Raw genomic sequence first — 16,882 nt, 5'->3', positions numbered from 1 at the left:
TACTTGGCAAATGCAAGTACACCAATTCATAAGACATTCTGAAGAGAGGCACTCCCAGCTCCGATTACAAAGAGTTTCCTCAGATTAAGCACTAAACTCACAATCTAGAATTACAAAACACACAAGGAAACAGTTTACTAAGAGAAAGAGTCAGAGACAAAAGAAACACCAGGATTATGTATGCAAGAACTTCTTCAAATAATAAATTTATCAGATAGGGACTGTAAAACAAATATGTTTAAATGATTAATGACTCAAATCTCTGTACCTGAGGTATTATACATACAGCAATATACAAAAATAGTTTACTGACATTAAAAATTCCTTATATTAGACACAGATGAAGAGAGAAAAAGTTAACTGGACTATAGATGTGAGGGAATTGCCCAGAATATAGTACAGGAGGAATATAAATTTGTAAAAATATGAAGGAGATAGTTCGACATATATCTAGTAAGATTTTCTAAAGAAGAGAATAGAGAAAATAAAGAAGAGGCTATCAAAGAGATAATGGCTGACAATTTTTCATAAGTAAGGAAACACATGAATCTTCAGACTCAGGAAATATAGCCTCAAACAGGATAAATTCAAAGAAATTCACACCTAGACATATCATAGTAAAATTGCTCAAAACAGAAATAAAGAGCAACCAGAGATAAAAAAAAATGATGAAAGAGCAACAATAGGCTGATACCTTCAAAATGCTGAGATGAATTAACTGATAACTAGAATTCTCTACCCAGCTAAACTATCATTTAAGTGTTAGGCTGAAATAAAGACATTTTCAACTCCTGAGAGAATTTATTATTAATAGAACCTCACTGAATGAACTTCTAAAAGATGTTCCCTAATGAGAAGAAAATTTAATACAGAGGAAGGGATGAAATTCAAGGAAAACGATGTTTGGTGTGAGGAGCATAAAAAACCAATATTGCTACGTCTAATTTCTTTTTCCTTGGGTATGAATATATAGTATTTACTATTATTAAAAATATTTTTCTAAGGGTCTGTATAAATAAGAGCTGAGTTAATCTTGTGTTAAAAACATTTAAAAAATACTTTTTCAAAGGAAAAAATTTTACTGTTAACGTTGAACAAAACACAAGATTAACAGTGATTGTTTCCAAATTGTAGGTTATCACTGGTTTGGGTATTTCCTTATTTTCAGTATTTTCTAGTTTCATAAATGAACATATTTTATTATTTTAGTTAGAAATAAAATATTTTTAAGAGAATTTAATTTTTAAGAGATATTTAATAATTCTTCTTTCATTTAGATCAAATCCTTTTTATGAGCCTAAACCAACTCCTCCTCCAAATAATTTGGTAAATCCAATTCAAGAACTGGAAACTGAAAAGAGAGTGAAAAGAAAAGCCCCAGCCCCACCAGCCATCTCACTAAAGACAGGAGGAGTAAATGAAAACACAGTTGTTTCTGCAGGAAGAGATCTCTCCACTTCTCCTAAGGTAGGAGTTTATTCTTAGTAAAACATGTATTAACATTTGCACTTCCCCCACCCCATGCAATTTAATTAAAATTAAGGAAAGTTATTGTTAGCTATTTTTGATGATTTAAAAATACAATACAAGTAAATCCATTATACTGCATCATTGTATATATATTTGGCAGGATAAGTTTATAGCACAGTATGAGTTAGATAGTTTGGGTTAAGATTTGTTTTTAAAATGATATTTTGAAATCAGAGGAATAAAGGCATTACAAGTGTATTGTTGGTGCTTTAAACAAAGAATAATCTAAAGCAGCTAAGGGTGAAGGACAACTTACACTGATATAGAGGAAGGAGAAGAAATCATCCTTTGAGAAATGTACTGGAGAGATTAAAGCTCAGTGCAGAGAAATGGTTTGTTGAAGAATTTGAATATTGTCACTTTGATTTATGTTGTTACAATTTTGGCCTTATTTTCACTTTTTTAAAACAAATTTTTATGCATAATAAATATGGAAAGGTAAAACAGTGTTGGAACAAAAGCCTGAAACTTTTAAATGGTTTGGTTTGCTTGCAAATAGTATATCTTCCATATGTAAGGTAGAAATGTCAGATTTAGTAAGTATTTTTTAGGTAAATAACTTTCGCTCATCTACTTATGGGTGTTTTGTTGTTGTTACCATATTACATTATGTGATTCTCAGAGGTAGTTAAGGGGAAAAATCAGATGAACTTGAACTCAGAGGGATAAAGTAAAGTCATAGGTTTCCTAGCCTGTACAGACAGGATTGGAACTGGCATTTTCATTAATTGTATGATATTTGGACCATACTCTACCTCAGGTGCCTGGGTTGCAGTTTTTCTCAAGGGCATTCAGGTTCAATAGTTTTTCTTGGATTTTTCGCTTCATTCTGTGACTTTCATTAAATGCCAGAGTTCTGAAATAGTTTGTTTGCCTGTATTTTCATTGTTTTAAAAGGAGATTGAGTTCACTGAGGTCTTCACGTTGCTATTCCAGAAGTCAGTCTCTAGGTGTTTGTTTTTATATCAGGTATTTTTTATCGCTATAACTTTAGGGGAAGAAACTAGGACTAAATTCTGTCTTGCAATTGGCTAGGCAAAGGTGGATGGGGGGCTCTAAATGAAAGCAGCAAATGGTGTAAATATAAAGCAAAAGAGATGGCCAATTATGGTACTCATGAGGGGTGTAAAAAAAGACAGTAACAGGGACGGATAGGTGGCTCAGTTGGTTGAAGCGTGGGCTCTCAACCACAAGGTTGCAGGTTCGACTCCTCAACTCCCGCAAGGGATGGTGGGCAGCGTCCCCCGCAACTAAGATTGAACATGGCACCTTGAGCTGAGCTGCTGCTGAGCTCCCGGATGGCTCGGTTGACTTGAGCGTGGGCTCTGGCGACTGGACCTGGACCTGAGCTGCGCCTCCATGGCTGGAATTGACTTGACTTGGGAAAAGTCCCATAAGTACACACTGTTCCCCAATAAATTCCTGTTCCCCTTTCCCCCTTAAAAAAAAAAGTAACAGGGCACTAGTCAGAATCAAGAAGCTATTTAGGTCCTTTATCCATTCTCACCATCAAGAATAATTGAATCTAGCCCCTGTCTCCCGAATCTCTAGTCCATTGCCTGTTCCCTGCCCCAACCTCTTTTATAGTCCATCAGGAGTTTGAACCTCATCAAGAAATACTAATCTCTTTGTTGGGGAATGGAAAGGAACTTAACAATGCCTATTGTGTGCTAGGCAGTGTTCTAGTATGTCATTTGATCCATAGAAAAACCTGAGAAATATATAGCATTACCTCCATTTTACATATGAGAAACTGAATCTTAGTTAAGTAACTTGCTCAAAGTTATAAAACTAGTAGTGATAGTACCAGGATTAAAGTCCAGGTCTTTTTGATCTAAAACTAATAATTTTCTCACTGTGCTATGTTACCTCTAGAGAGGTATTTCCATTTCCATGTTGGAGCCGTAAATATGTTTTTTCGTAGAAACATTTTTACAGATGGTGATTAAGTTCTGTTGTAGTGAAGTATTACATGGCTATTTTTAACATTATTTTGCGGATACTGTTCCATTGTAGATAAGTTGTGGAATTAATGATGTTTGTAGGAAAGACTGAACATTTTACCACACTGCTTCTCTTGGAAATTGCCTTATAATGTTCAGACACAGACAGTAGAAACATAATCAGTCATATCTACAGTAACCTTCGGCTGATCTGGCAGTTAGTTTGGATAACGACTATGTGATATGCAACTGTGAAAAATTAATTTTAGAAAAGATTACTGATATATTATTAAGTGAAAAATACAAAGTGGATAACAGAGTATATAGTATGATATCTGTCTGTATAAAGTTTTATTTAAAAAGCATTATTTACTATATATGTTTACTGTGTACACACATACAAATACACACACACACATACATATACACATACATTATGGAAGGAGTTACAAGTAACTTAATAGTGATTACCTTTGAGGAAAAGGGTCTTAGGATAGAGTGTATACACAGCTTGAGGAAGGCCTTGCTTTTTCTTTTTTAACCTTTCTATATTTGAATTTTCAAACCTTACACGTTTTGTTTCTGTTTTTGTTTGTTATACTAAAAGAGGTTACAGAGTACTGAGATCATGAATTTTTTGTTGTTATTGCCTTCTGTACACGATACAAGATAACATTTCCTTAAAAATAAATTATCCTTCAAGAGAGGAAGTCACTCCTAGGTTAGATCAAGGGTATTAAACTTTATGGAGGTGGCCTGGGATTTCATCAGATGCCTTGGTGTTCAGCACACGAGACGAGGTATGGAGGCTTAGGAATAGGGCACTGTACCCTCTATTCTACTTCCACAGCACAAATCCACGTTTATTTTATATGTTAGAATTTGTGTAAGATTTCATTTGGGAAACAAATGGACCATTGCCAAATCAAAAAAAGAAAACACTAGCTACACAATAATGTATGAGATAAAGAAGAAGATTAGAATCAATGGCATACTGACAATAATTTAAAAAATGATAAATGGCAGGTGTGAAAGCACAGGAGTATGGGGTTTACTCATCATAGGAATATATGTGTTCACAGTAGACTGCATACATTCCTGGAGTTTTTGCAGTATTAAAGTAGAGTATAATAATTGACCATTTTGGCAACCTTGAGTCAACATGAAAGAGTCTTACTATATTTTGTATAGAGTATTCTATTTAGGAAAGTGTTTTACATCCAAACATTTTCATTAAAATTATTGAACAGCTTTAATACTTAAAAAAGTATGCTTTCTGGCCAATTATTTTCCTTATGTGTAAATTGAAAAGGAGACAATAGTTCAAATAAAGCTTTTGAAAAAACCAGGCTTAAATTTTAGTCAAATAATAAAAGGATATTACACCACAATTGTTTTGTGTAGCAAAATGCCAAACTGCACTGAATGGCAACTGACTGCAGAGGCTGAAGAGCATTCATTGTCATAGAATGACAAGTGCTCAGATGACTAATTTCCCTACCTGTCACCTGAAGCTACTTATTTTTAAGGAAATTTATGAAAAAGAATTCAGACCAGAATTTAAACAAAGTGATAACAAACATGTTCTTATATTGCAAATAAAATTCAGATTACCCCCAAAGGCAGCTAAGGACCCAAGGAATCTTCAGTATCATGAATCTACATAAACTCCATTGTTCAGAGCATTGATTTCTGCATTTGTGAAATGATAAAAACTATACTTTTTAAAAAGACAATTTAGAAGCCTGCATAGGAGCCTCTTCCAAGAGACACCAGAAACAACACACCTGGAGACTGGCTTCAGACAACACCAAAGCACTACCTGGTTAGCCTTATAGGTGGCACACCCAAAGGGTACTTAATAGGCTCAAGAGCCCACAGGGGCAAACCACACTCAGAAGGGTCAGTCCCCACACAGCCCCTCATATACTGTGGCAAAGCCAGCTCTCACAGTTAGTCAGCCTGGGAGTCAATCCCACCCACTGATACGCCAAAAGTAATCTAGGCTCAACTATAACAGGAGAATACACACAACACACACAAGGGACACTTCTGGGACACACGCACAGGAGTTCAGGAAGATTGTGCCATTGGGCCACACAGGACACATACTGCATAAGGCCACCCAGCAAAGACTGAGAGTTATAGGAGATCTACCTGATACATACAAGCAAACACAAAGAGGCAGCCAGAATGCAGAAACAAAGAAGCATGTCCCAAATAAAAGAACAGGAGGAACCTCCAGAAATAGAGCTAAATGAAATGGAGGCAACCAACCTACAAGAGACAGAGTTTAAAACACTAGTTATAAGAATACTTAAGGAACTTAGGGAGAATTTCAACAAAGAGATAGTAAGCATAAAGAAGGACATAGAAACCATAAAAAAGAGCCAGTCAGAAATGAAGAATACAATAACCGAAGAATACACTATTAGGAATCAACAGCAGATTAGATGAAGCAGAGGATCCAACCAGCAATTTAGAAGATAGGGTAGCAGAAAACACCCAATCAGAACAACAAAAAGGAAAAAAGAATAAAGAAAAATGAAGATAGTTTAAGGGACCTTTGGGACAATATCAAGTGTAATAACAGTTGCATCATAGGCGTACCAGAAGGAGAAGAGAGGGAGCAAGGGATCGAGAACCTATTTGAAGAAATAATGACTGAAAACTTCCCTAACCTGGTAAACAAAATAAACAGAAAGCCTAGGAAATGCAGAGAGTCCCAAACAAGATGAACCCAAACAGGCCTACAGCAAGACACATCATAATTACAATGGCAAAAGTTAAAGACAGAGAATCCTAAGAGCAGTAAGAGAAAGACAATTTGTTAACTTATAAGGGAGCTCCCATAAGACTATCAGATGATTTCTCAACAAAAACTTTGCAGGTTAGAAGGGAATAGCAGGAAATATTCAAAGGGATGAAAAACAATAGCCTACAACCAAGCGTGCTCTACCCAACACGGCTATTATTTAAAATTAAAGGAGAAATAAAGAGATTCCCAGTCAAGAAATGGCTAAAGAAATCATTACCACCAAGCCAGTATTACAAGAAATATTAAAAAGACTCCTTTAAGCAGAAGAAAGGAGAAAACAAACAAGCGGAGATCAAAAATATGAATATTAAAATTGCATTGACTGTACCTATCAATAATCACTTTAAATGTAAATGGATTAAATGATCCAATCAAAAGACACAAGGTAGTTGAATGGATAAGAAAACAAGACCCATGCTTATGCTGTCTACAAAGGACCCACCTCAGCTCAAAAGACACACACAGACTGAAAGTAAATGGGTGGAAAAAGATATTTCATGCAATGGAAGTGAGAAAAAAGCTGGGGTAGCAATACTTGTACTGGAAAAAAATATTCTTTAAAATGAAGGCTATAATAAGAGACAAAGAGGACATTACATAATAATAAAGGGATGAATCTAACAAAAGGGCACCACCGTAGTAAACATTTATGCACCCAGCATAGGAGCACCTAAATGTATACATAGATATAAAAAATATTGACCATCATAAAGGCAGAGATCAACAGTAACGCAATCATAGTAGGGGGCTTTAACACCCCACTGACACCAATGGATAGATCTTCCAGACAGAAAACCAACACGGAAACAGCAACCTTAAATGACACACTAGACCAGATGGATTTAATTGATATTTTTATAGCATTACACCCCAAAGTAGCAGAATATACACTTTTTTGTTAAGTGTACATGAAACATTTTCCAAGATAGACTACATGTTAGGCCACAAAACGAGTCTCAGTAAGTTTAAGAATATCGAAATCATATCAAGTGTCTTGATGGAACTAGAAATCAACTACAAGAAAAAAACTGAAAAACACACAAACACACATAGGCTAAATAACATGGTACTAAATAATGAATGGCTCAGCAATGAGATCAAGAAAGAAATCAATTTGTTTGTCTTGTTCTTTTGTTGTTTACAGTTTTATATACCACATATAAGTGAAATCATATGGTTCTCTACTTTTTCTGTCCAACTTATTTCACTTAGCATTATAATCCCAAGATACATCCATGTTGTCACAAATGGTACTATTTCATCCATTGTGTATATATACCACAATTTCTTTACCCATTCATCTATCGAAGGACACTTTGGTTGTTTCCATGTCTTGGCCACCAAAAATAAAGCTGCAGTGAACATTGGAGCACATATGTCTTTATGGATAAATGTTTTCAGATTTTTTGGGTAGATACCCAGGAGAGGGATTGCTGGGTCATATGGTAATTTTATTCTTAATTTTTTGAGGAACCTCCACACTGCCTTCTATAGCAGCTGCACCTATCTCCATTCCCACCAGCAGTGTATGAGGGTTCCTTTTTCTCAACAGCCTCTCCAACACTTGTTACTATTTGTCTTGTTGATGATACCCATTCTAACTGGGGTGAGGTGATATCTCATTGTGGTTTTTATTTGCACTTCTCTAATGATTACTGATGTTGAGAATTTTTTCATATGTCCATTGGCTATTTGTCCTCTTTGGAGAATGGTCTCTTCAGGTCCTCTGCCCATTTTTTAATTGGATTGAAATGAAGAAACAAAAACTCATAGACATATACAATAGTTTAGTGGTTACCAAAGGGTAAGAGGGGAGCAGGGTTCTAGAAGAGGGTAATGGGGTCAAATATATGGTGATGGAAGGAGAACTGACTCTGGGTGGTGAACACATAATGTGAAATATTGATGATGTATTATAGAATTGTACACCTGAAATCTATGTAACTTGACAAATATTGTCACTGAAACAAACTAAAAAGAAAGAAAAATAAGGACAACAGTAACAACAACAAAAATCTTCTAAAACTATTCCAAAAAATCAAAGAGGATGGAAGCCTCCCAAGGTCATTTTATGAGGCCACCATTACCCTGATTGTAAAAACAGACAGAAATTACAGAAAAAGAAAACTATATGCCAATATCCCTGATGAACATAGATGCATAAATCCTCAACAAAATCTTAGCAAACTGAATTCAGTAATACATTAAAATGATCATACCCCACAATTGAGTGGGATTCATTCCTGATATGCAAGGTTGGTTCAATATCCACAAATCAATTAACGTGATACACCACATAAACAAAATGAAAAATAAAAATCATGTGGTCATATCAATAGATGCAGAAAAGGCATTTGACAAAATCTAGCATCCATTTATGATGAAAACTCTCAGTAAAGGGGGAATAGAGGGAACATATCTCAGTGTAATAAAGGCCTTATATGTCAAGCCTATAGCTAATGTACTCAATGGGGAAAAGCTAAAAGCAGTCCCCTAAGATCAGGAACAAGACAAGGATGCCCACTTTCACCACTTTTATTCAGCATAGTTCTGGAAGTCCTAGCCACAGCAATCAGAGAAGAAAAGAAATACAAAAGGCATCCAAAAGGGAAAGGAAGAAGTAAAAGTGTTATTTGCAGAAGATGTGACACTTTATATAGAGAACCCAAAAGATTCCACCAAAAACTATTAGAACTGATAAATTTATTTAGTAAATTAACAGGATACAAAATTAATATTTGCAAATTGGTTGCATTTTTATACCCCAACAATGAAGTATAACAAAGGGAAATTAAGTAAACAATCCCATTTACAATCGCATCAAAAAAATAAATAAAATACTTAGAAATAAATTTAACCAAAGAAGTAAAAGACCTGTACTCAGAAAAAGTATAAGATTTTGAAGAGAGAAATTAAAGATAAAAATCTAAATATGTACCATGCTCATGGATAGGAAGAATTAATATAGTTAAAATGTCCATGCTAACCCAAAGCAATCTATAGATTCAGTGCAATCCCTATCAAAATACCAGTGACATTTTTCACAGAACTAGAACTAAAAATACTAAAATTTACTTGGAACCATAAAAGACCTTATATAGCCATGGCAGTTTTGAGAAAGAAGAACAAAGCTGGAAGTATTACACCACCTGATATCAAATTATACTAAGCCAAGTAATCAAAACAGCATGGTATTGGCATAAAAACAGACACATAGATCAACGGAACAGAATAGGGAGCCCAGAAATAAACTCATCCTTTATGGTCATTTAAGCTATGACAAAAGAAGCAAGATTTACATTGGGGTAAAGACAGTCCTTTCAATAAATGGTGCTGGAAAAACTGGACAGATACATGCAAAAAAATGGAGCTGGATTCCCTCCGTACTCCATATACAAGAATAAACTCTATATGGATTAAAGACTTAAATGTTTAAGAAGAAAATGTAGGAGGTAAACTCTCAGACATTACCCTTAGTAATATTTTTACTGACATCTCCTTGGGCAAGGGAAACAAAAGAAAGAATAGAGAAATGGGACTACATCAAACTGAAAAGTTTTTTCACCGTAAAGGAAACCATCAACAAAGCAAAAAGACACCCTACGGAATGAGAGAAGATATTTGCCAATGATATATCTGATAAGGAGTTAATATCCACCATTTATTATTAAAAAAAAACTCAGAAATCAGCACCACAAAAACAAACAACCCAATTAAAAAATTGGCAGAGGACCTGAACAGACATTTCTCCAAAGAGGACATACAGATGGCCAATAGACATATGAAAAGATTCTCAACGTCGCTAATCATTAGAGAAATGCAAATAAAAACCACAATGATATACCTACCTCACTCCTGTCAGAATGGCTATCATCTATAAAGCAACAGACAACCAGCATTGGTGAGAATGTGGACAGTAGGGAACCTTTATGTACTGTTGGTGGGATTACAAATTGGTGCAGCCACTTGAGAAAACTGTATGGAAGTTCCTCAAAAAATTAAAAAATAGAACTACCTTATGACTCAGCAATTCCACTCCTGGGTATTTATCCAAATAAAATCCAAAACACTAATTTGAAAAACTGTATACACCCTTGTGTCTATTGCAGCACTATTCACAATAGCCAAGATATGGAAACAACTGAAATGCCCTTCAATAGATGATTGGATAAAGAAATTGTGGTACATTTGTACAATGGAGTATTACTGTGCCATAAAGAAGAATGAAATCTTACCATTTTCAACAACATGGATCCACCTAGAAGATTTTATGCTAAATGGGTCAGACTGAGAAAGGTCAAACACCATATGATCTCACTTATATGTGGAATCCAAAGAACAGAATAAGTGAACAAACAAAACAGAAAGAGATACAGAGATACAGAGAACAAACTGATGGTCGCTAGATGGGAGGGGCTTGGGGGGATGGGTGAGAAAGGTGAAGAGATTAGGCGATCTAAATGGGCAGTCACAAAATAGTCATGGGGGTGTGAAATACAGTATGGGGAACATAGTATTGTAAAAACTATGTATGGTGTCAGATGGGTACTAGACTTATTGGGGAATCATATAAATTATATAAATGCCTAACCGCTGTGCTACTTAGTATAAAATGGAATCCAAATTACAAGAAAGAGCTTGGGAACATAAATGACATTATTGCCAGATATATCTGCTAAAGTATTTTATTAAATACTGTAATGTATGCAATTCCATAAAAATCACATTATGAACAGCCAACTATTAATAACATAAATGATTCAAACAAATTAAACTTACACTTTTGTGATAGCATAGAAAAGAGCCCCACTGCACATTTGATGATGAAATGAGCCTGGTCAAGTGGGGAAGGTCTCCCTCAAAGATCCTGATTGGTAGAGCTCCAGTGGTTGACCGTGATACTACTTTCCACTTGCTCCATCTCTAAAAATGAAAACGCCATATCTCAAGTCCTAGCTAAATACTTGTAACTGAAGACTTCACTCATATTGTTAACGCTTTCTAGAAAGTTCTGACAGAGACCTCATTTTGCACATGGATGTTTTTGAACTTGATTACAGATTGCAGTAACTGTGGGAAGCCCAGGCTAAACCAAACTCAAAGTTACACACAGCAGTCTTTGATTGGTCCCAGCAGCAAATTCAAACCACAGGGCAAACACCGCTTTCAGCCTTGCACATAAAGACCTCCTTCTAGAAAGTTCTTTACCCATTTCTGTCTATGTACAACTATGCAGAATGGTACCTACAGGCCATTTATGCTGAAAGACAATAACCACACAATCAGACTATTAATTTCCTCAAATGTAAGTTGAAAATGTCTCAAACCTTCCAAGGAAAATCATAAATAGAATGAAGATCAAATTTAATTGAATATAATAAATACACAGTTATTTTGTAAAATAAAATGCCAAGCTGCATTCAGCGACAGCTGTGGGAAAAAGGTAAACTGAAGTTACCTATAAATTATTTACTTACTGGAATACCTTACTTATCAGAATACCCTGTTCCTCAATAATACTGAATAAATGAGGCACTCCTGTATGTATCAGCTGTTCTTGGTTAGTACTCTTTGGGATAACTAATAGAAACAAGCCATTTGGTTGATTTTTTTTTCTTAAGCAAAATGGATAACATATTATAAAGACCCAAGGAAATTTTGTATTGTAGAACCCTAGGCAGAGGATATAGGCCTCAGGACTCAACCTCTGTTGTACCTGCTTCTGTCTCTGGAATGCCTTCGATCTGCCTTTACTTTTTTAATGATAATTTAGTTAAGCTTGCTTTTTCCCTGCAAAATAGTTTATGCTGTGGAACTTAGTTTCTCCCCCAACAAAGCTTCCCTTCTTTTACTGTGGCTGACTTTACCTAAAGGTTAAGAACAAATTACATTAAATCAACTGCTTTTTTTTTTCTTTTTTAAATTTTATTGAGGAATATTGAGGAACAGTGTGTTTCTCCAGGACCCATCAGCTCCAAGTTGTTATCCTTCAGTCTAGTTGTGGAGGGCTCAACTCAGCTCCAAGTCCAGTTGCCATTTTCAATCTTAGTTGCAGGGGGCACAGTCCACCATCCCATGTGGGAATTGAACCAGCAACCTTCTTGTTGAGCGCTCACACTCTAACCAACTTGAGCCATCCGGCCGCCCCTCTGGAAGCTCAGCAGCAGCTCGTTGTCTTCAATCTAGTTGTGGATGGTGCAGCTTACTGGCCCATGTGGGAATCAAACCGGCAACCCTGTTGTTCAGAGCTCACATCCTAACCAACTGAAACATCTGGCCACCCCCTCAACTGCTTTTTCTTAATATGTATGTGGAGCCTTCCAGAATTATTTTTTAAGATCTTATTAATCACATGAGTCTCTAGTTAATGGAATTCGAGTTGGAATTAGGATTACCTGTGGGCTACAGAAGCCCCAAATGACAGTTTAAATAAAAGAAAAAAAAATTGTATCTCTGTTTAAAAATGTTAATAGCCCAGTGCTGATACAGTAGCCTCACAGAGTCATCAGGGACCCAGTCTCCTATTTTGGTGCCCTACCATCCTCAGCATAGACATCTTCTACTTTGTGGCTCAAGATGCCCAATTCCAGTCAACAAGAAGAAAGGACAAAAAACAGCCACACCTACCTCTAGCAAGAGATACTAGAAAATGAATCTTTATTCTGGGTAGTTGTATTACCCATATGAAAATCAAGGGATCTATTATTAAGAAAGAAAAGTAGAATGGATATTAGGGAACAGTTAGCAGATTCTGCCATAAATGTTAGAGTGTGAGTTCTTTGAGCAGTGCAAATGAGCCTAAATCTTGGTTTTTCTTCTATGAGAAAAGCTGAATAATAACTGTCGTTTCAAAACCAATCATGTAAACTTTAAAGGAAAATCAACAGAATATTTTATAATTGAGTGTAAAGAAGTCTAGGAACAATATAATAGAATGCAACAACAAAAAACCCATGCATACACGAACAAAACAACCCAAGCTATCAAAAGTTGAATAGTATTTTCTTTAAAATCAGCTCACTACATTTATACCAGGGGTGCCAAAAAATATATACAAGTGGACACTTTGGTCAACGTTGTTCAAGCAGTAGTTCGCCATAATCAGAAGTGTCTGGATATTGATGGTAACCACTTTGAGCACCTCTTATAATTGCAGAAGTCAAACGTGACTTGTATTCATCTTTTATTATTGGTATATATTGAGTATTACAGTTTTCCTTTCTTAAAGTGTGTACACATTTTTTTGGCACCCTCTGTATAATGATGTCTGAAAAAATTATTGGTGAGGATATTGAGAAACATTCCTTTTTCTCGTCACCTGCAATATCAATTCTAAAATATATTTGGACATGTACTGCAGGGCCTGGACTACGTTGAGGCAAGAGAAGTTCCTGAGGCACAAAATTTAAAGGGGTACTTCCTCTTAGGTTGATGCAAGTGCAGATGCTACCTCTGCACTGCCCTAAGAATGAATGCCTCCTTCAGTCTTATGCTCTAGGCACTGCTTGGCCTCACTCTAGTCCCAGCCCTAGTACACAGATGGGGCAGTTATGACAGACAAATGTACAGTAGCAGTGACCCACATACAGGTCTTTACCAACTGAAAGAGTCAGCAACCAAAGCGTTGAGAATATCATTAAGAACTTGCGTCTTGATTTTTATGATTGTATTCAATGGGAGAAATAAAAATGCTAAAGTCTTGTTTGAAAAATAAACAGTGATTAGAATGCTTGTCTTTGAAACACATTTTGTAAAATAATTAAATGTACTTTTGAAACGTTGCTTTTTTATATCTATGCAAACTTGGCACTTGTTAAACTCAAGAGTTAGTGTGCCCTTAAGTTTGACTATAGGTACCTCGTTCTTAAGAAGACACTCTCAGTGTCATGCATGAACCTGAAAATGAGTGCCTCCTAAAATTTTTGCACAAAAGAATTGGTCAATGAAAGAGGACCGATCCTAGCCATCAGAGCAAATGACCTTTTGTAAAACAAACTTACCACAAAAACAAAATACATTTTTTAAAAGCTTCTAATTAACATTTTAGTGTGTTTTGACTAGACATTCCATTAATAAATGAAACACAAGAAATAAGTCAGACAGAGAAAGACAAATACCTATGATTTCACTTATATGTAGAATCTAAAAAACAAAACAAATGAACAATACAGGAACAAGTTCATAGATACAGAGAATAAATTGATGGTTGCTAGATGGTGGTGGGTATGAGGGGTGAGTGAAAAAGGTGAAGAGGTTAAGAAGAACAAATTGCCAGTTATAAAAATAGTCACAGGGTTGTAAAGTACAGCATAGGAAATACAGCCAGTGATATAGTAGTAACTATGTGAAGTATCACATGGGTACTAGACCTAATCAGGGTGATCACTTCGTAAGTTATATAAATGTCTAATCATCGTGTGATTGTATACCTGAAACTGTTATAACATTGTATGTCAATTGGAATTGAAAATAAATTTTTAAAAAGATAAATAAATAAAATAAATGAAACAAGAGCAAGTAGTCACCAAAAATAATGATCTGAGTCAAAATGTTAATCATGGGTGAATCTAGATAAAGAATACATAGGTTTTTATTGTACTATATTTGCAACTTTTCTGTAGGTTTAAAATGTTCCCCAAAGGACGGTAAAAAGTAATCGTTTGAGAATAGGAAAGAGCTCTTACATATGAAAAAATACAATTTTAAATTTTAAAAGTTATAAGCACTTAGTAGAACTTTGCAGATCATCAAATTAATCAATTAGAAGACAAACATGAAAATTTCTGTTTAGAATTCAATGTGAACATGAAGAGATTAAAATAATGGGAGGAAAAATAAGAATAAAGGATAAAGTTAGGAAATTCACTATATTTATAATGGGGGTTGTAGAGATGAGAGGACATGAGGAAAATAATTATCAGTGAAAGAGAAGAGAATTTATGTGAGCTGAAGAAAGACTTGAGTCTTTAGATTAAAAGGACTCACGAGTACCAGGCAAGACAAGTAGAATGAGATCCAAACCTAGACATATCCAGTACTTTTGATTTTTCAAAGGTACATTACCTAAAAGGAAAGATTTTTATCATCAGATGCTTTTGTAACATTAAATGCTGGCGACAGTGGAGTGTATTTATATAATAAAAAAAAAAAAAATGTTTGCAAAAGGATTGAAAAATATCAAATATATAAAAATTCATGAATTTGTAGTGATAATACCCAAATAGTTGACTTTGGAAGTTGCTAGGGTACCAACTCATTATTGTATAAATTGATAAATAAAGTAAAAGAGTCAAGTATTTATCCTGACTTTCCTTAATGAAGTATATTCAAAGATAATTAAATAGCAGTGAGGGGAAGTTCTTCCCCATAGAATTATAGCTATGAAATGCAGAAGGAATGATATTAAAAAACTCACAATTTTATAATCTCTAATGAAATAATGGATCTAGCAACAATCAACATGGCTGTTAAAACCATTAGAGGGAAGGTTTTATAATAGATGAATGGATCGGGCTGACAATACTCAACTGTAGTGATCAATTTAATATCATTAAGAGTAAGACAGAGACGTCATCAAAATGGCGGCATGCGGTGAGCCTCTGTAAAGCTCTCCTGGAATTTATAACTAATCGAACAACAACTCCACAAAGGACTCCCTGCACAGCAGACAGGCAAGACGAAGAGGCCCACTACTGAATTCACCTAAAGGTGGACGAATCGCACGATTGGAGGGGGCAGGGGGTGAAGAGGGAAGGGAGAAGTGCGGAGAGGAGACTGAGCCGCGTGGGCGCAAGACGCAGACCTAGCTCAGTGCTCCGAGCTCGCTGCATCCCAGAACTACCACAGCTGTGGGAGAGGGAAGAACTCGGACTGCTAGGGCTCCCCTTATGGCCCACAGGGCTGAGGGGACAGCATATAACACGGCTGAACCCAAGGCTCACGGCAGAGACCTCAGAGAAAAGACTGAGGGAAGAAGGCTGAAAACGGTGGTTTAAGCCTTCACTGCCAAGCAGAGAACAGAAGCCTTAGGCACTGAGACTTGCCGTCCCCTCCCTACCCTCCCAGAGCCTGTCCCGCCCCCACCTGCCTGGTGCTAGAAGCGGAACAGTAGCAGTATCAGATCAAAAGAACAGAATATTTGCTGTTCTGAGAACTGTGGACCGCAGACACAGATTTGCAGCCCAACTAGTTCTGGCAAAGAGGAGGGAGCTGTAGAAGCAGGACCGGATGTGGTGGTGGTCACCGCCATTGCTCTGGGCCACCTCTCGCAACTCACCCCGCCCCTGGCCCCAGCTATATGAGCAGATCCCTGCAGGAGTAAACAGAACTACTGAAACACACAAGCTCTGAATCTGGTGCAGGAAGAGCTTTGGAATTTCAAAAGCTCTCCGCATACCCACATGGACACTGCGCTCTGTGACCCAGGCAGACTATTAACAGAGGAGAAGCCCGTCTCCCAGGGAATCCCCCCATTGTGCGAGAAGCTGAAATAGTGCAGAGAAAACATAGCACTACCGTGTGAGAGAGAAAAAACACTGCAGTCGGAGAGAAAATAAAACATTCTCCCAACAAGTACTGGAAAACAAAAGAA

At 36.2% G+C, this 16,882-nt stretch overlaps 1 protein-coding gene across 10 annotated transcripts in view; it reads left to right on the top strand.

Annotated features, from left to right (window-relative positions):
- EHBP1 (EH domain binding protein 1) overlaps positions 1-16,882 on the top strand; it is a 299,763-nt gene that overhangs the window by 136,941 nt on the left and 145,940 nt on the right. For all 10 annotated transcript variants that reach the window (XM_074332041.2, XM_074332040.2, XM_019717739.3 and 7 more), the window contains one exon: positions 1,278-1,467. In XM_074332041.2, coding sequence (XP_074188142.1) covers positions 1,278-1,467 — 190 coding nt within the window. The remainder of the gene's footprint in view (positions 1-1,277; positions 1,468-16,882) is intronic.

Source organism: Rhinolophus sinicus, chromosome 2 (assembly GCF_057876585.1).
Source record: "Rhinolophus sinicus isolate RSI-liver-muscle chromosome 2, RSI-T2T, whole genome shotgun sequence".
NCBI classification, from domain to species: domain Eukaryota; kingdom Metazoa; phylum Chordata; class Mammalia; order Chiroptera; family Rhinolophidae; genus Rhinolophus; species Rhinolophus sinicus.
The sequence above is the reverse complement of the archived record's forward strand: the minus strand, read 5'-3'. Positions and strand labels throughout refer to the sequence as shown.